At 34.8% G+C, this 20,809-nt stretch overlaps 1 protein-coding gene across 2 annotated transcripts in view; it reads right to left on the bottom strand.

Moving 5' to 3' along the window:
• SPTBN1 (spectrin beta, non-erythrocytic 1) overlaps window positions 1–20,809 on the bottom strand; it is a 259,598-nt gene that overhangs the window by 186,541 nt on the left and 52,248 nt on the right. For both annotated transcript variants that reach the window (XM_074206243.1, XM_074206236.1), the window contains exon 2: window positions 3,569–3,765. In XM_074206243.1, coding sequence (XP_074062344.1) covers window positions 3,569–3,716 — 148 coding nt within the window. In that variant the 5' untranslated portion in view covers window positions 3,717–3,765. The remainder of the gene's footprint in view (window positions 1–3,568; window positions 3,766–20,809) is intronic.

Below are 20,809 nucleotides of genomic sequence, written 5' to 3'. Positions count from 1 at the left end.
ATAGAGAAGCCATCGCCCCTATAAGTCACCCAAATCCCATTAGACTAAAATCAATTTCTAAACAATTTCATAAAGGAGGCAAGGAAACTGTAAAAAGACAAACTTAATAGGAACCAATTTTGTTATTATACTGTATTAGTCTTTATTATATATATATATATATATATATATATATATATATATATATATATGATAATAAGGAATGGTCATTCCTTTTTTTTTTTAGTTTTTTTTTTTTGCAAGACAAATGGGGTTAAGTGGCTTGCCCAAGGCCACACAGCTAGGTAATTATTAAGTGTTTGAGGCCAGATTTGAACTCAGGTACTCCTGATTCCAGGGCCGGTGCTCTATCTACTGCGCCACCTAGCCACCCCAGGAATGGTCATTTCTGCTGATCTAACCAGAAATTTTATTCTTTAGAACACATCCTTGAAACAGAGGGACTACTAATGGCAGATATTTTACTTCTGGATTAAAAAACTACACTTTTTTCTTCCCCAGAAGACAGTACTTATGTCCAGGCAACATTCTCAGCTTTTCAAGAGAATGATGATAATAGCAGTTTTTAATTTTCTTTTGTGGGGGGGAGAAGAAGGGATTCAATCTTTGATTTCATTGGCATAGGGAGCTCCTATGAGAATTTTGCCAATTCAGACTGCCAACTGTTCTGCAATTTAGATTTCAAGAGTTACCTGTGACAATTGAGATGTTAAATGATTTACCTATGGTTACACAGTTAGCTTGTGCTAGAGACAGAACTGGAGCCCAGATCTGACCTGTCCCTTTATTCACTACACCATCAATATCGGACATTTACATAGTTTTTAAGAAACCAGATGTCATTTGAATGTCACAACCATTAGAATGTGAATTCCTTAAAAAATAGGGATTGTCTTATATCCCCAGCTTAGCACAGTTCTTCACATCTATAGTAAGTACTCAATAAATATTTCATGTTTTCATTTGACAAATCTGGAAAGCGAGGTGAACTGTTATCCCTCTGGTACAGTACAGGTACTATTATCCCTAATTTATAAATGAGGAATCAGGCTTAAGAGGGTAAATGATTTGCTTATGTTCACACAACTGTCAAGAGTGGGAATTGAAATCCAATTTTTTTTGACTTGAAGTCCAGGGTTCTCTCTTCCTTACCTTATGGAATAACCTTCCAAATTATACCCAAACTCTAAGTTGAATTTTTAGATGATTTAAAAGATATAAAACTATTTCTTATATAGAACTTATCCAGGCTAGATGGAAGGATTCTCTAAGATCCTTATTTTTTCTTCTGAAAATCCAAGGTGGTAGATTTATTCAATTCCATCTTAAGACCTTGCCTTCATCTTTTTATGGTATAATTACAACTAAGTGAAAAACTAAAATATTCACTCCCTAACCTAGCCTTCAAAGTTTTCTGAGATGTGTGGTCCAATCGACTTTTCAAGCCTATTGTCATGGTACTCATGTGCTTCACACTCTTTGTGAATACTTCATCTCCTGACTGGAAAGAATCTCTCATATTCCTATCTCCAACTTGTCAGATCTCTTAATTCAAGGTATAATTCTAACACCACCTTTGCCATGAAAATCTTCCTCCAATAAAAGAGATATCTCTTTTCTTAAATTTCTCATAATACTTTATCCAGCCCCATCTTTTGTTCTTATCACAGTCCTCCTTGTTAAATGGTAAGCTCAAGTGTAAGATTTTGTCTCTTTTTTCCCCCCATCATTTCATTTCCAGCATAATCCCTTGCACATAGTATGTGCTTAGTAAATATATGCTAGGTTGAAAGGAATTTCTTTTAGACCGGAGACTATATTATTCCACATTCTAAAGATATTGTTCATTCAAGATCTGAGAATCATTTTGATCATTAACTTAGCAAGATATTGCCATTGCCAACACCAAGACTGGGTCACACATTAAGAAAATGTATTCTAGAATGCTAAAGTCAGTTTAGGAACCTCTGGATTTGGGAAAAGATTATGGTCTGGACTACTAAGACTCTACTTTCCACCCTAAAATTATATTTTACAAAAGAAATGACAAATGGGATCTTGCTTTGGCTAATAGAGAGTAACAAGTTCAGGAAAAAGGATTTGTCAGAATGGCTTAATAAAAATTTCAAAAAGGGATAAAGATCTCAGAGTCCTTCTGTCCAGTGGACAGACCCAGGATTGTAATTCACCACTGAGGCCTCATGATTGATGACAGTCACAAAATGCAAAATGTAGTGACAAGTTTTTGATTAATGAATTACTCTTTGATGGTACATAAATGGACACGTCCAAGAAAAGTACATTCATCTTTGCTACCACTAAAAGCCCAATATTCTCAAGATCAAGTTCCAATATAATATGGTGAGATCAGTAAAAAGTAAGACAGATATTTTCATTGTTAACAATAACTTGGTTAAATCAAGATTATAAAACATATATTCCAATTAAGGATCCCATGAGAAAACCAAAAATCCTTCTCTTTTTATACCAAAATATATATGAGTTCTCAGTATGAAAAAAGTTTATAAATATAAATACAATTTCAAGATAAATTCTAACTTGGTTTACATTTAATTTTACATTAAAACATTAGACATTAAACACTTTTACATTTAATTTTGTATTTAAAGAACACAAAGTATAGTATTAACTTAAAATCTTCAAGTAATTATGAGAATTTTGTACAAAGAATTTACTTGAAAAATAATAGCTGGTATTTGTACTGAACTTTCTGATTTTCAAAATATTTTAATATTTTTTTCTGAGATAAACTTATAAGAAGATAAGATTAATAGCTTTTTAATTTAATTCACAATATATCGTATGTAATTTGGGGGTAAAAGAGATCTCTTTATAGTGGCCAAGAATCATATATGTCATATAAAATGCCTGGGTGATAGTTATATTTATAGGTAACAACCACCTTGGAATCCTCTTCATGATATCTTCTGATGGAGGTAGTCAAAATTACTCTCACTATACATGTGTAAATGTGGGTTTATCCTTCCCTGAAGACCAACACATCAATGCTTTTTGCAGCATGGTGATATCCTTGGGTTCTCAAAGGCCATGTGAACAGAACACAAAATCTAATAGTCTCTACCAAGTTGAAAGGGTTTATTGGTAATAATACAATTCTTATCCTAAGGAGGTAATGAATTTCCATATAAACTATCTAGAGCACTCAGGAATTGTAATCTATAGACTGAAAAGAATGAAGCATGAATGCTTGAAATATTACATATATTCACATATACACACACTTATATGTTCTGGTGATAATTGACTTTCCCAACCTCAGCACAAGTGATAACACTTCTTCTATCATATCTAACCATTAAGGTTTTTGTCAGTTAAGATGTCACAAGTAACAATTAAAACTTCCCCCAAATACTTATTAACCAAGTTTTAAGTTTCCTCTTAGTCAAAGAATTTAAGAAAAATCAGAATATGCACTCATCCGCAAAACTATAAAGATCCCTGCACGGGATAGAAGGTTACATTAAATGACCTCCAATTCCCTTCTTATGCTATGGTTTTATGATTATAAGTATTGAGGTGTGTCTACCTGCTAGAGCCTTGATGCGGGAGCGCTCAAACAGCCTTGCTGAGCTGTTTTCGTTGTCCCAGTCATCCACGTCCCAGCGGTTGTTGACATCGCTATATTGTTGTTGGATCTCAATATTGTCATAGTCTGTGGCTACTGTGGTCGTCATGTTGAACCTTCTCAACTGCCCTCAGGCATCAGCTTTTTCTTGCAAAGGTCTGTGAGGAAAATGATAAATATTTAGCTTTTCATAGAGAAGACAAATTTATAGTTACAGCAAAATCTCTCAGAGAGATTTCTACATTTTACAAAGAAATGGAGGGCTCAAGAAGTTAAATGATTTACCCGAGGACAGCTAGGTAATAGCAAAGCTGGGACATCCAGTACCATACTCTCATTTCTAATATCAAAGTCAATCATTTATTTGGAGTAAGGCTGCCTTTCTCAATCCATTAGTACTCTTATGTAAATAGCATTATAATAAGTTTGAATTTCCCACACACCTTGAATTTCATAATAGAGATTCAGGCTGAATCAACATTCTCCTTGAGGTAATGGCTATTAAAGTAAGGATCTTGGGACAAAATAATGGAATAGTAACAATGTTTTGATGAATATTCTAAATGAGTACTTTTAATAGGTGCTCCATATGTTGTTCAACCTAATCACAAGAAGAAAGAGATAGGAAATGATTATAATGGTATAGGGATCTCCTATGAAAAAGTAGCTTCTATATGGATGCAGGTCACCATCTTCTCTACAATGTATAGTTTATTTATAGTTAGAGAACCATCTATGACCCTTGCTCGCAAGAGAAAGGAAAAGGAACATGCAATTATTATTAAGCATCTACCACATATCATCTACTACATTTGATCCTCATAACAAACTTGAGAGATAGGCACTACAATTATCCCCATTTTACATTTGAGGAAACTGATACAGACTGAAGTTAAATGACTTGCCCAGAGTCATATAGCCAGGAAGTTTCTAAAGCTTGAACACAGGACTTTCTTACTACAATTCCAGCATGCTCTCTACTGTGCACCACTGTACTTTTCTAGACCTTTCTTTCTATGATGTTATATCAATTCTCTCAAAAGAAGAAAAACTGCTTTTTTACCTTCTTTAAGATAAAAGAAATAAGAGCATTTTTTTTGCATCTTTTATTTCAAAAACTGATTGTCTGATATTGTCATTAAGGATTTACCTGGATTCTCATTTAGAGAAAATACACTGGGTTATAAAGAGACCTGAGTCCTTGTCCTTTTCTACCAGTAACTTCAATATGTAACTGAGTATCTGTATCAGTTTCCTATCTATCAAATGGAGAACCATGGATTTAGGGGTAGGAGGGAACTTAGAGATCTTTTAGTACCACCCTATTACTTGGTCATTCCACTGAGGAGCACAATGAGATCAAGAAAAGAGAAGTGACTTGTTCAAGGTCTCAGAGTCAAACATGTCACTGAAACCTGAGTACTCCTGATGTCTAGAATTCAGTAATTTTTTTTCCACATATGGTGACAATGTGGTTGACAGCACACAAGAAAATGACCACTTCCACATGTCACAAGCTTCTTCCTTCACCCTTCCGATTACTTTGAAAAGAATTAACCAGTTTAGACAAATGGTGCAATGAATAGAATATTGGACTTGGGAGTCCAACTGAGTTCAATTCTGGCCTCTTGCAAGTTCTGTGACCCTGGGCAAATCACTTAACCTCTGTCCACTTTAGTTTCCTCCTCTGTAAAATGGCATTAATAATACAACTTACCTCCTAGTGCTGTGAGGACAAAATGAAGATATTTGTAAAGAACTTTGCAAACTTTAAAGCAATTTATAAATAATAGATATTTCTCTCCTACAAACAAGAAAATAAGACAAGCTATATTTGTGAAAAAGATATAGCTTTCTTCTTTCTTACCAGAAATAAAACAGTACAAATTATTTAGTATTTAGACATGTCACACCATAGTGGCTATTCACCATAGCCAGGTTTCCTCATTAAAGCAATTATACTTACAAAGAAGATTTGTACCTCAGTCTATTACAAATAATTAGTGACAAGCACACCCAGCTTCTTTTTCTTCAAGAGACGTGACTTCTTGTCTTTTTTTGTTTAAAGGTTACTCTCCCACATGTCCTCCAGGCACACTGCTGACACTAACACAGTTCCTCACAACAACTCTAGTGAAGGGCATCACAAGGTCTAACCTCCCTCTTTACAAATGTGTCAGAGAAGCTCAGTGCTTGTTTCCAGTCTTTTCTGGGCTTATTGGCAGAACCTTGGATTGTAGATGGTCAAACAGAATCAATTTTAAATGAAATACAACTTTCTAGTTTTATTGATAAGTTAATTTTACACCAAGCCAGTATTTTTAGAGGTCAAAGGGACAGTCGAGATAGCTTAGTGCAATCTCCACACTTCCTGCACCAGGAAGCTGAAACCCGGAAAGGTAAAAAGAATTCTAGTTTGTGCTAGGGAATTCCTCCTTGAGTCCAATAAATAGGTGTATCAATCTGTAGGTACCATCTGAACTCAAAGATGTTCATTCTCCAAGACAGCAAGTTTCTCAACAGTCAAGAACAAAGGAGACTCCAAACCTATGTAATCTAAAAGAAACATTTCACCTCTGAGCTAATAGCAAACTTGTTTGGACAAACATGGGCAACTCTGCCAAATCCAATTTGAAATGGAAACTAACAGAAAACTGCTGCCGTGATTTGTTTCAGCTATTTGGTGCCACCTGGTGACAGAGGAAAACAGACCATGCTGCACCCTCAGCAAGAACTCCAAACTAGACACCCCACCTTCTGCATTGGCCTGAGATGTCCCAATTATTGGCTAAGCCAGAATTTTCCCTCCTGAGTTTCTGTTTTCTATCCTAACCAACACAACTCACATAATCAATGGAGTCCAAAGAGTGTATAATAATCAAAGAATAAAATTTTAGTGCTATAAGAGCAACATATAGATAAGAAGACTAGGACTTAAAAAAACCAGTCATTTGTCCTAGACCACTGAAGTAGAGTTAGTTGAAGAAACAAAAATATAACTTTCTGTCTTTTCTGTATGATACTAAATCTTTGTGTTTATCCAAAAAAAAATTCACATGGAAAACTTTCAGATTCATTTTCTTCTTTACCAAATTGGCTCAACATGAAAGCTGCCATCAAAGTATGGGTGATTAAAAAACTCAGATAATATAGATTCTAGGTATGTAGGAGTCAAAGTATGATAGATTAGGCAGCTTAAGGAGTAAGGATTTAGGTCTACTTCAGGGGCCTGGGACAAATGACCTCGGTTTTTTAAGTTCTAGTTTCTTTATCTATATTGTACTGGGTGACTGCTAAGGCTCTATAAATCTAAAATTCTATTCTATGAATATTTTACTCTCTTTGGACTCCAAGCATGGGGCAGCATCCTAAATGGCTTCATAGTTTGCAAAGCACTTTACATACTGTCTCATTTGAACCTTAGTTTCTCTAAAGAGTTGTCTACCACTTAACAGAGGAGAGGTCTTTCTCCCTGAAGGGTCTATTTAATTTGTAACCACTTATAAAGATGGAAGAACAGGCTTTTCTTTTTAAGGCAAATCCAAAATGACAACATCAGAAATTTGCTTTAGTGATCTAAAGGTTAATCTGCACTTTCCACATGGTAGAGAAAAGGATTGATTGATAAGGAAGGTTAAAAACTCATTGCCTCATGATTTTGGAATTAAAGAAATGTAGCTGATGTGGTAAGACAGAGTCCTTGCATTCAAAGAACTTGCCAAAAAGAGAGAAAACAAATGACTAAAATATAAACTATAAATTGATTCTGTACATAGAAAAGAACAGCATTCAAGAAGGCAGGAATGCAATTCCTTCAAAGAAATTTGTCTATCTACATGAGTGGGGGTGTCAAAGTAAACGTCCTTGAAGAAGTGGTACTTCAGTGGGACCTGGAAGGAAAAGAAATTCAACAAATATTTGGGAGGGAGAGTCTGTTTTAAGAATGAAGAATAGAGTGAACAAAGACTGGAAAAGCACTGAATGATACAAATTAGCTGGAAAATAGATTGAATAAAGGGGAGAAAATGGTGTGGTACAATGGAAAAAAACTGACTTAGGAATTAGAGAAAGTAGGATCAAATTATATCTTGGAGGCTTACTGCTTGTGTAACCCTGGCCAAGTCACTCCACCTATGGGCCTAAATATTTTTATGTGTAAAATGAAGGAGTTGGACTAAAATAATCCTCTAGATCTCTTAAATCTCTAAATGATGATGATCTAACATAAGTAAGGCTAGAAAGTTAGATTGGGGCCAGATTTTGGGGACCGTAAATGTTTACCACAGAGTTTATATTTTATTCAGACAGTATGGGGAGGGGGCAGCTTAGGTGGTGCAGTGGATAGAGCACCAGCCCTGGAGTCAGGAGTACCTGAGTTCAAATCTGCCCTCAGACACTTACCAGCTTGTGTGGCCTTGGACAAGCCACCACTTAACCCCATTTGCCTTGCAAAAAAAAAAAAATAATGGGGAGTCACTGAAAGTTTAGAGTAGGCAAGATTATCAATATGACAGAACAGCATCTTAGAACAGTGACGAATTAGAGGTAATAAGGGTCTAAAATCAGGTAGTAGTAGTAGTAATGTGAATGGATGGAGAGATGAATGGAACACATTTCAAATGCATAATGGACAGAACTAAACAACTTGTAGAATTTAGGTGATATCTGAAGCAACTTTTCTTGGGGTCTTTGTTGACAACATAGTTTTAGGCCCAGTAGTAGATCAGGGATGAGACCTAGTATAGACATTCCTTTGTTCTAATGCTTTGTGGAGCCTGTCTCATCTCAGTTGAATGCTAGTTACATTATATTCTCTCCTTTTCCATCTATCTATACCATACTATGCAGTCAAGACATACATAATGCAAACTGCAAAAGGCTTGAGCCTTTTTTTGTCATGCTTAATCACATTTTCTTTGAACATGCATTTTCCAAGAGGAACAAAGAATTAAGAAAAAGTGATATAATTTTTTGCTTCAACAAGCCAATTTTAATTTTATTTCTTCCAATAGATGGACCAAGATAGAGGTATGTGACACAATTTCAATTTTAGTCTAACAAAGTAAAAAGACTTCTGTGACCAAAAATATGACCTGTCATAACTATTAGGAAATTAACTGGTATTTTGACTGACTGTTGAGTTGTTTTTCAGTTATGTCTGATTCTTCTGACCCCATTTAGCAAAAATACTGGAGTGGTTTGCCATTTCCTTCTCCAGCTTATTTTACAGATGAAGAAACTGAGACAATAGGGTTAAGTGACTTATCTGAGATCACACAGCTGGTAAGTATCTGAGGGTAGATTCAAACTCAGGAAAATAAGTCTTTCCTAACTCCTGGCCTGGCACTCTATCCACTAGGGTATTACCCACCTGCCCTTACTGGTACTTTGCCCTTCATTAAAAAAATTATTCAGTTCTATTTTCTGCCATCATGTCACTCACAATCTAAAAGCATTGACTCCCCTTCAGAATGACATATTTTAAAAATGACATATAAATCATATGTATTATCTTTAGTCCATACATAAAACAGCAACAGTAAATATAAAAATGCAATCTCAGGATCAACAGATTTAGAAGTAAAAGGGGCCTAATGAGATGATCCAATTTTGCAAGTAAGGAAACTGAAAGTTAAAACCCAGGTTCATACAACTGGTAAATAACAAAGTTGAGATTTGAATGCTATTTCTTTGTTCCAAATCCATGCTCTTTCTACTACTAAACCAAGATTTTTTGTCTTTCCTTTTCATTCCCCAAATTACCTGATCCATAGCATTTTGCTATTTTCATCAAGCTATACCTCTGTCTTTACTGAATGACTACTATAATGCATCACTATTGAAAAAGCAGAGACAAAAGTAAGCAATGAAAATAGGTAAGAGGATCAAGCAATATTGTCTCAATATTGTCTCAATAAAGGATGCTATCCTAATCATAGAGATTTATAATCTGTGTCAGAGAATGCATTTTGCTAGATGTTCTAGGGAGCTAGAAAAGACTTGGTTTTCTGTTTCTGGGGAGCTTATATTCTTTTTTTTTTTAGGTTTGTCTTCTTCATTATATTTGTTTACAGCACAATTTTAAATTCTCAATCATTGGGCAACATTTCTTAATATTTGAGCATTTGTGAATATCACAATGTCATAATCTAAACTATACATTTTCAATTTAAAAACCTCAAATTAAACAATGTATATTCTTAGTCATGCACAGAAAATCAACCCATATATGGTTATCTAATTAAAAAGATGATTGTATAACTTTAATACATTTCTTAATTCATATAGTTCTCTTACTTTTCCCTTCAGAACTAAATTCTGGATTAAATCAAACCAAAATCTGAACTTATATGTCCTTAACTCCTGATACATAAATTCTTCTCTGGGAGCTTATATTCTTACAAGAGGAAACCATATAGGTCCAAAAATCTATCTTTCAAAAAGCTTTTTAAAATCTAGCTTTTTAAAAATTGTTTGGTTTTGTTATTTAAATATATTATTTTGGCTAAGCTAGATATAGTGAAGGACTCAGAGAAAGACAAGGGAAAGATAAAACTAAATAAAGTATAAAAATTGATTAGACTTTTCCCTCTTGAATAGGAGATCTTTTTTAAAAAAAGACATCTCTTGATCATATGCTTATAGTTTTAGAGTGGAAAGGGAGGCTTTAAAGATGAGAAAACTGAGGTCCAAGGAAGTCAAGTGACTTTTCTAGATACTCAGTTGCTTTCAAAACCTGGTAAGAAGATGAAGGTGACCAATTTTTGTCAAACCTTTTTAGGAGGGACACCATATGTAACAATTACTTTGGCAGAATTCATAGTCCCAGATGTTCTACTGACACTTAAAATCCTCCAGTTCTACTCATAAAAAAATGGGAAGATGTATATACTTGGCTACTGCTTGCTATCTTAAAGCCTTTTCCTTATCTCAAAAGGACCCCTACTTCTTGACAAAATCAGATATCTATGAGTCCCACCCCAATCTATTCAACTTTTCAGGAAGTGGAAAGCAGGAAATAATTATATTGTTTGTCACTTGCTTGTTGCCACATTCCTAGGTCATGTATAATTAAAAAAAAAATTCTAGACCTCTGAGTTCATCCATGTAGGTCATTTCCTGTTTTATATTTCCCTTCTACCAAAACAGACTGGCCAACAAGGCTTTCCTTCTTAGAGAGCTAGTTGGAATAATGAAAGTTAAATGTTTTGTCCATAGAAAAACAATTGGGGGGCCAGCTAGGTGGTGCAGTGAATAAAGCACCGGCCCTGGAGTCAGGAGTACCTGGGTTCAAATCTGATTTCAGACACTTAATAATTACCTAGCTGTGTGGCCTTGGGCAAGCCACTTAACCCCATTTGCCTTGCAAAAACCTAAAAAAAAAAACAACAAACAATTGGTACATGTCAATGACACAATTTGAGCCCAGGACTTTCTGACTCCAGACTGCTATGCCAACCACTAAATCATAAAGTCTTTCCATGTATAAAATCTCAAAAAACAGAAGAGATTTCAGTAGGTAACAGTTTGTAGCTACAGTATGTGCCTAAGAGCAGTACCATGACCTACATGGGAGTAGTGACTACAGTCTCGCTATTGTTCAAGTACATTGATTTAAATGGACTAAAATTCTGGTCCTTCTTATTGTGAAGTTTCAGCTTACAAGATACTGAAATTTATCTGTGAAACCTTCTCCAAGTGCATCTTGGCTTTAAGAAGAGAAAACACAAAAATTCACATTTTCACAGTACACTTGAACAAAAACAATTGTTCACTTTGGAAAAAAAAAAAAAGATTAACCTAGTACAGAAAGCCCTTATATTTCACTAAAAAGAAGCTTCAACATTCAGGACACTCCTACTATGTAAGGATACAACTGTATAGATAGATAGTTCATAGGATATTAGATTATTAGTGCTGCAACAAGCCCTAAAGGCCATCCTCTAGTGTGAGTATCCAACTTCTTAGCTCTTCTGGGCTGCAACAACCAACAAAAACTTACCAAGGCTGCATATAGAATTAAATATTTATTTATGACTACAATATTCTCAATAGTATAATAATAAAACTTTATAATATTGTATGAATGGGCTTTGAGGATTGCATGTGGCCCAAGGGCTATGGGTTAGTTCAAGCTCCTCCTTATACAAATATGCAAACTGGGGCATAGAGACAATAACTCGCCCAAGTCACACAACTTTAGACATGACATCAGTTATGAACTTTTATCATCAATATCAAATCTTGAAAATAACTTTATATTTAAGATACAGAGAACCAAATAATTTGGAAACCTCAAATACCTATTGATATTGTGATACAACCTTTTGTTATAGACCCAAAGTTCCATAACACATGGACATCTAATCATCTCCTAAGACTAATTACTGAAAGAAGAACCTCTTCCCCTTCCCAGGAACAAGACATCTCTATTAAGCAAAAGAAGACTTAGGAGAAGTTGTTGCCTTAGACTTGGATTGATGCATAAATAATACAATTGTTCAAGCTGAAATATTAGAATGCACATGGTGAAAAAGAACTAGTTTCAAATTAGAAAATTTAGGTTGGAGTTGCTGGCTCTATATTTCTTAGCTAGGTGACCTTGGGTAGGTCACTTCATTCCTCTAGGTCTTAGTGGAGTTTCAGAATAAGGGAATTGGACTATATTTCTCTAGTCCCTTTCATCACTGATATTTCTTGATTCTGATCTCATAGCCATATAAATTTTTGTTCCTCTTGCCTTGGACCCTGAAAGAAAATATTTTACATTGAACTCCTTTCCATGTATCCACTGAATAATAAAATGGATGCTTCCTTTAGGGTATGGGTGGCAAAAACTATGAAAGGTTTAGCTGTTTTTTTTATTCTTGGCCATGCGGTTTCATTCAAAGATCAAATGGCCTATTACTATAAACTTTCTTTCCTACACATCCTCATATGACATTTCTGCTCCAACAACAAAACAAATCATTACAAACTTTACTCTTTAACTTTATAAACAACAAATTCTCCAGGGATAAGATTTTTTTGTGTGTTTTCTTATTTTACTTATTTTTTTTAATGGAGCAAATTAAAATCAGTCTTTACCCCTTTCTAAATAGCAAAATTAATTTTTACTAAAAGGAAGCAAATTTCAAAAAAAGCAAGCAGCATGAAAAACAATGAAAACTACTGGTTTTCTAAATATTTCATATTACTCCATAACACTCTCCCTTGCTCCCCATTCTAGGTCAGACTAATCTGCCTACTCTTTCCTACAAATGACATTCTTTCTCATGCTCCCATACCTTTGTAAAAAGGGTTTCTCTGGATTCTACTCCTTCCCATTCCTACTTTGTAGAATTGTTAGCATCCTTCAAAGCTTAGCTTAGATATGCTCTATAAAAGGTCTCCCCTTTCACCATGCAGTTATTAGCACTCTTTTTTTTTTTTTAAAGGATTTTGCAAGGCAAAAGGAGTTAAGTAGCTTGCCGAAGGCCACATAGCTAGGTAATTATTAAGTGTCTGAAGCCACATTTGAACTCAGGTACTCCTGACTCCAGGGCTGGTGCTCTATCCACTACGCCACCTAGCTACCCCTATTAGCACTCTTGAAATTACTTTGCATATTCTTTACCTTATGTGTTCATATTGTATCCCCTTAAGAGAATATAAGCTCTCTAAAGACTGGTTTGTATATGTGTATCTTTATATTTTGACAGTACCTAGCACAGTATGTTGAAATTCATTGAAATTGCACTACATCAGTTTTGAAATAACATTCTTTTCTTGGTGGAGCAATGAGATTAAATGACTTGGCCAAGGTCAAACAGCTATTAAGTATCAAATGTCTGAGTTTGGATTTGAATTCCAGTCCTCCTGACTCTAACCCTTGTGCCACATAGTTCCTCCTTGAAATATCATTCTTTTTTTACCATTATCATGGCAAACAAAAAAATGTTGATTTTTAGAATAAATTTCTATACCAAAGGGAAAAAATATCTATTGGGGAAATAAAAGCAGGGCAATTAAATTCAGCAAGTATTCATTAAGTACAAAGAGATGGAAGCTACATTACAATACCACTTTACAATTTTAGCTATTTGAAGCCACTAGATGGCACAGTGGATAAAGTATTGACTAGACTCAGGAAGACTCATTTTCCTGCGTTCAAATCTGGTCTCAGACATTTAAAAGCTGTGTGACATTGCGCAAGTCACTTAACCCTGTTTGTCTGTTTCCTTATCTGTAAAATAAGCTAGAGAAGGAAATGCAAACTATGCCATTGTCTTTGCCAAGAAAACCCCAAATGGAATCATAAAGATACAACTGAAAAATGACTGGAAAATAAATGGAAATCATGAGTAATTAAGTGTGCATCACAGGACTACACTGTTACAAAGTGAGATAGACACAGACATAAACTCTCTTGGCAAATCTCATACTGTCAAGTGATGTTCATTTATGCATCAATGAATTTTACTCAACATAAGGCTTATTTTTTTGCCTTGTTCCCCCCACCCCACCATATCTAATAGTTTAGATCAGGGCTGTCCAAAATGCGACCCATAGGGCAATTTTACATGGCTACTTTTGGGTTTACTAAATGCTTTAGTAAACAAAGTCAAGATACTGCAGAGCTATCTCCAAAATGGCAAAATATGTTGTCTTTTGTTTCAATAAAAACTTTTAAAAGTAGTATTGGATAGTCCTGTCTTAGAAGATTGGAGATTAGAATTTGCCTGGCTGCTTCTTCTTCAACCTCAACAGAAAAACATTCGATTTCGACTCCTGTTATTAAGTGATCAGGTTCTCAATCAGGTTTCACAGTATAGGAAATGAGCATCTTTTTTGTTGTTGTTTCAGCATATTTTTATAACAGAGATAAAAAAAAAACTAACCCTTGCAACAAGAGAACCAATTTAATCTGAAATTTTAAATTATTTTTGAGGGATAAAATTTCCTTAAATAAAAAAAGTAATATAAATTCTCAAAATTAAGTATTTCTAAAATTTCCTTGATTAAGGGCAAGATGAAAGACATCAATCTTTCTCCTTAAAAATATGCTAATATGCCAATATTCTCTTTTCCAAAATGCTTACAAGAAAACAATATGTGCTTTATTTTCCTTAACCTCAAAATCTTTCAAAGCATTAAGCCACTTCCTGTGTGAAAATTGGTTGCAATGATGACAAAGAATGAACTGGAGAATATGGAAATTTAATACTCTTCCAAAGAACCAATCTCTTTCATGGTTGCAGTCAGAAGTAAAAATCAGACTTACCATCCAATTCTTGAATTCTGAGTAGAATATGAATCAACCCAAAGTTGCTCTTTGTACCATTTAAAGTGAAAGGCAAAAATCAGATGAACAAGCAAGCAATTAAAGAAGATTTTCTAATCACATTAGCTACAAAGCATGGTGAGGTAGCTATTCATGATCTGTCATCTTTCAATTACATGTGATCTTAGGGAATAAGGATTAAAGATGCAAATTTCCCCCATACATATTTGTTTACAAATCATAAATTATAAATATCCCACAAAAAGCTTACAAGATAATTGGAGAAGGAGGCTGGGAAGGAGAATCAAATATGTTCAAAAATAACTAAAATAGCATAGCAGAGCGTGGGAAGCAAGTGTGTAAACTAATAGAGTGGAATGGAAAATCAGAATGGGAAAGGATTGTTTTCTTTTGCAGAAGATAGTATTTAGGAATAGAGATATAGGTGATTGAAAATTTTATGGAAAAGTCCATCCAAATTGGACCTTCAAAGAAGAGAGGGGAAATCAACATATATGGATTGGGAAGGAGGCTAAGGGAGAAAAGTTCATTTCAGAAATGGAGGAACCAATACCAGTAAAGGCACAGCAATGAAAAATAGCAGGACAAAAGAAAGGGTATGACTGAGTAAACAAATTTGGCTGGAATAAAGAAGATAATTAGATTGTAGAGAATCTTAAATGCCAGGATGGGAATTAAAAATGAGAAGCCACTGAAGGTTTTTAAATAGAGGGGGAAGAAATGCTCATGAATTTGGGAATATCAGTGAATTAAATCCAACTGTCAAATTATCAATAATTACTGAATTTTATATTTTACTAGATTTACTATTTTAAAAAAAAACCCAAACTTTACTTCATTAATACAGAACATCTAACTAAAAGTTCTTTAAAAAGTCAGGAAGCACATGGAAACCAACTCTGTATAATTCCTAAAGTACTAAATTCTTAACAATAGACTAAAGCTGACTGTAATCCTTGGATGTATCATCATATCCCAAATATTAATTAATAAATTATCATCCTGGTAGGAAAGCTCTAATTAGTCATGTAGCAAAGTTTTTCCAGAACCCTATTCCTGATTAATATTTTTATCAAAATTACTTGAAGACATAAAAAGCATAGATATCAAGAAAGGAGATAATATAAAACTAGAAGGAATAGTAAATACATGGAATGATAGCTTTAAACCAGCTAGAATAATGGAATAAAACTAAATTACATAAAATTCAATGAGAATAAATTTTAGGACCTATTTAAAATAAATCAACATATAAGTGATAGGTGATGATAACAATGCATGAGAAAAAATAATTTTTGCTCATTTTAAGTTCAATATAAGCATGAGACAGGTATTAAAGGCTATATTAGTAAAAGTATTACTATTTAGGACAAGAGAGATACAAGTCTGCTCAACTCGACAATAGTCAAATGACAAATGTAGTTTACCATTTAGTTCTGAGTGTCATTTTAAGAAAATAATTGAGCAACTAGAAAGTGAAAGATGGCAACTAAGGCAGTGAAAGTCTCATAACCACCATATGAGATCAGGAGTGATTCAACTGAGGATGTTTATCCTATACAGCAGATGATATAGGAAGTATACTAAGGCAACAAGGTATAGGGAATATACAACAGGGGCACACAAAAAAAAAAAGGCAAAAAATTTCATTGTCCTCAATGAGGTCACAATCTATTTGGGGGGAAGAGAATCTGGGGGAAACACAACAACATACAAACAACTATGTTTTTAAAAAGAGCTATACAAAGTAGATCATCTTACACAGAAGACACTGATACTAATGAATATTGGGAAAGGCATCTAACAGAAGTCATACCAAATATCTTCAAAAACAAAACCAAGAACAATTGTGTGAAAGTTAAGCCAAACCTCAGCTCAATGTTAATAAAAAGTCTTCTAACAATCAAAGAATATCCAACATTTGACCTTGGGCAGGTTACATATCCTCTCTTGAGTGAAGAACTCATTGGGGATTTCTCAATTTCTAATTTGTAAGAGAGTAAGAGTATATTACTTCTCTTACAAATTGGAGGCAGTGTGTGCATAAGAAATTGTGCTGTTTTGGACTCGGAAGATTTGAGTTCAAATTTCAGTCCTGCCACTTACTACTTCATTGGGCAATTCATTTAACCTCCTTGGGCATCCATCAGTTTTCTCATTTATGTGCTATTAAATTTTCCTTAATTTTAAGTTTATGATTCTATTCCCTTTTTCTCACCTTTGAACTACATTATATAAAGAAGTAATTTTGCAACAACTTTGCAAAAAAAATTAATGAAATGCTGCCTTAATTACAGAAATATTTTATAAATGCACATAAGTTTTCCTTGATAAGTATTCCTTCCACTGAAAATAGTACAGGGCTTTGAAACTTAAAATGTTATTATAGTATACATGAAAACATTTGTTTCATATATGCCTATGAAAATCTCTGCTAACAAATGTTTTCTTTTGAAAAATTAAAATTTTCCACTTAAGAAAGCACCAAACAGGGGTAGCTAGGTGGCACAGTGGATAGAGCACTGGCCTTGGAGTCAGGAGTACCTGAGTTAAAATCTGGCCTCAGACACTTAATAATTAACTAGCAGTGTGGCCTTGGGCAAGCCACTTAACCCCATTGCCTTGCAAAAATCTAAAAAAAAAAAAAAGCACCAAACAATGTGTTTTTTTGGGGGGGGCATTTTTGTATAGGAAATACTGGCTAATGTTGGTGTGACCTCTGGTCACCTAGGACAACTCATTCAGTGTCTGGTTCTTTCCCATCAGGGATCTTCTTGTTATCTATGTAAACTGGTAGTTGAGAACTTCTTTGGATTTGATCTTGAGGCATGTTATATGAAGTCAGAATGAAAAATGATTTGGTTTCTCCTGACTTTGGCTCAAGCACATACATTGAATGTATATATGCATTATCTCATTTGAACCTCACAACCCTGACAAGGGAGGTAGAAAAATTTAGAGATAAAATTGTAACTCAGACAGGATTATGTCTTGCCCAAGGTAATGCAACTAGTAAAGAAGCTGAATGCAGAGTTTACTTATAAGCCATTACTCTTTTCTCTATACCATATTATCTTTTTCCTTTTATAACAAGCCTGACAAGTGGTAATTGAATCTTTCTGTTTGAATGCTTCCTGGAGTTGGGAATTCAAGAAGAAAGATTAAAAACAAGAATAAAATTTAAAAACACCTTGATAATTCTTAATAATACATATGTTGAGTTTTAAATAAGGAGTTAAGCTTATATAGTGAATCTGAGTTAGACATTATTCCTGCTACAAAAGTAGAAATAAAAAATTAGGAAGCATTTCTTTGCCCCATCAAGATCTCTCAGGTCTGAGTTTTCAGGCAGCTTCCAATTCCATTTCATTTTTATTTTCCCAGACTATTTGGCTCTAGTGGAAAGGGGGAGGGGTCCAGAATGTCAGCTCCTTGAAAGAAAGTACTATTGCATTTTCCCCCAGGATATAAAGTACAGTGCCTAGGACAGAGCAGTTGATTCAGTGCTTGATTAAGTTCCAGTTGGTCTCTAAACAAGTTGACTAAAAAATTAATGGATTAAAAAATAACCCCACTCTGAATCAGTATCCTTGCATAGGAAATCTATTATTACCTGTGTGCTTTTGGTTACATTCCTTCACTTCTCTGAGTCAGTTTTCTCAATTGTAAATTAAGTGGATTGGACTAAATGATGTTGCCTAAATCTTACTTTGAACTCTGGATTCTTTTTTACATTTCTCACAGTCTTATTGGATGGTTTCCTGGGTTGGTTTCTTAAGACTTTGAAGAACCATACAAGAAAGGTAAAGAAGTTGGTTTTTAAAGACTTATCTTAGAGGGCAGGTCTTTTCTTTGATTCCTTTATCCCAGAGGTTCGTTCGTTCTTTCTTTCTTTCTTTCTTTCTTTCTTTCTTTCTTTCTTTCTTTCTTTCTTTCTTTCTTTCTTTCTTTTTAGGTTTTTGCAAGGCAAATGGGGTTAAGTGGCTTGCCCAAGGCCACACAGCTAGGCAATTATTTATTAAGTGTCTGAGACCAGACTTGAACCCAGGTATTCCTGACTCCAGGGCCAGTGCTTTATCCATTGCACCACCTAGCCACCCCTATCCCAGAGGTTCTTGACATTTTTTGTGACTTGTACTCCCAGGGTGATCTAGTTAAACTTTGAACATCTTCTCAAACTATTGTTTTTAAATTATTGAAGGAAATGTTCAATTTCAGTTAATGGTTAATGAAAATTAAAAAATAAAAATTTTTTCCCTATTCATGTTCATGAAATTGCTGAAAAGGATCCTCAAAAACCAAGGAGCATCCCAGAATCACTGAATCTCAGAGTTGTAAAGGATATCAGATTCCACCTAGTCTAACCTCTATCTGAACAAGAATCTTCTATGGTAACAAGTGTTCATTAGGTCTTTGCTTGAAGATCTCCAGGGAGAGGGAATTCATATTATCTTGAGATAACCTGTTCTTCTTTTAGGTCACTCCTATATTTCTTATCTATTTACCTTAGGGAGTTTACATTTTGCTTTCTGGGCCAAGTAAAAACAGCAGATTCCTTTTTCAAATATTTGAAAACAGTTGTGACATTTCCTTTACCCCTCCCCCATGTCTTCTCTTCTTCAGGATAAGCATCTCCCATTCTGATTGTCCTCTTTGGGATATTGTACATATTATCTATGTCCTTCCTAAATATACTATGTACAAAATGAGCACAAAATAGCTATCTTTAAGTGGGGGGGGAGGCATTAGCAGTTGCAGAAATTGGGAAAGGTTCCTCTGGAAGTTGGTGTTTGAGCTGAGTCTTAAAAGAAATTAGGCATTTTATGAGGAGAGAGTACATCTTAGGCACTGAGGACAGCTAAAAGAAAGGCAGAGAAGGGTGACAGAGTATAATGTATGAAGAACAGCAAAAAGTCAGTTTGATCATACTGTAAAGCATTGAAAGGGAAAATATATTTAATGAGATCAGCAAGATAGGTTGGGGCCAGGTTGTGAAGGGCTTTAAAAGTCAAAAGAGGTTTATATTTTCTCTTAGAGGCAACAGAGAGCCAAACAAGTTTGTTGAATAAGGTTAGACCTTCAATTAAGAACATTCTAGCAGTATTTTAGTGTTATGACATGCCTATTGCCCTGCTGAAAATCCATGGGTCATCCGAAATGTGTTTAAAAAGATGTACTTTAATGTCACTAACTTCCCATAAAGACAAAAAAAAAAGAAGGTAAATCGAAAGAGAAGCAGTCTGATTGCAACAGAAATCCTTATTCTGGGACAACACACGAGGTGTTAATGCCGGTTTAGTGGACATAAAGGCACAGGTACACGTGAGCAAAGAGCCTACTCACATTGGATTTTCCAGGACCCAATGTAAATGAGAAGAGGAGACTGTCTACTTAGAAAATAAGTTGAAAGACTGGCTGGCTTCCCACAAGATCTTTGTCTCCGTCTCCTATTGCAGTGAGCAAGGAAATCAAGTAACGCATCAGGATGGAGACACCTGTTCAGGGGACAAGTGAGAATGGATGAACAAGGGCCAAACATGCCTTTTTAATGAGTTCAATAAAACAAGCTGCATATGACAAAAGGATTTTTTTTAAAAAGCAACACAAGGGTCCCTGCATTTATGTCCAAGAATGTACCTGCCAGGTCAACATCTTTCTGAACTAAAGACGTCAGAGTGGTTACTGCCCTACTGCAAATGTCAAGGCTAGAAAGGGTGGTTCTTTTTCTTTTCTCTCTAGACTACAGAGATCTAGCTTGTTCAAGCATGGCTCTCTCTCAACACTTAAGAATGGTCGGAACAATGTAGGGTCCTCCCTACCCTGGAATGCTTAAGCCTGCAACCACCCACACTCTAGAGACTCTAGATGATTCCCAATTCAGTTGTCCCTTAGTCTAAGCAAAAAATTATGACAGAAAT

This window comes from Macrotis lagotis, chromosome 1, assembly GCF_037893015.1.
Source record: "Macrotis lagotis isolate mMagLag1 chromosome 1, bilby.v1.9.chrom.fasta, whole genome shotgun sequence".
Lineage (NCBI taxonomy): Eukaryota > Metazoa > Chordata > Mammalia > Peramelemorphia > Peramelidae > Macrotis > Macrotis lagotis.
The sequence above is the reverse complement of the archived record's forward strand: the minus strand, read 5'-3'. Positions and strand labels throughout refer to the sequence as shown.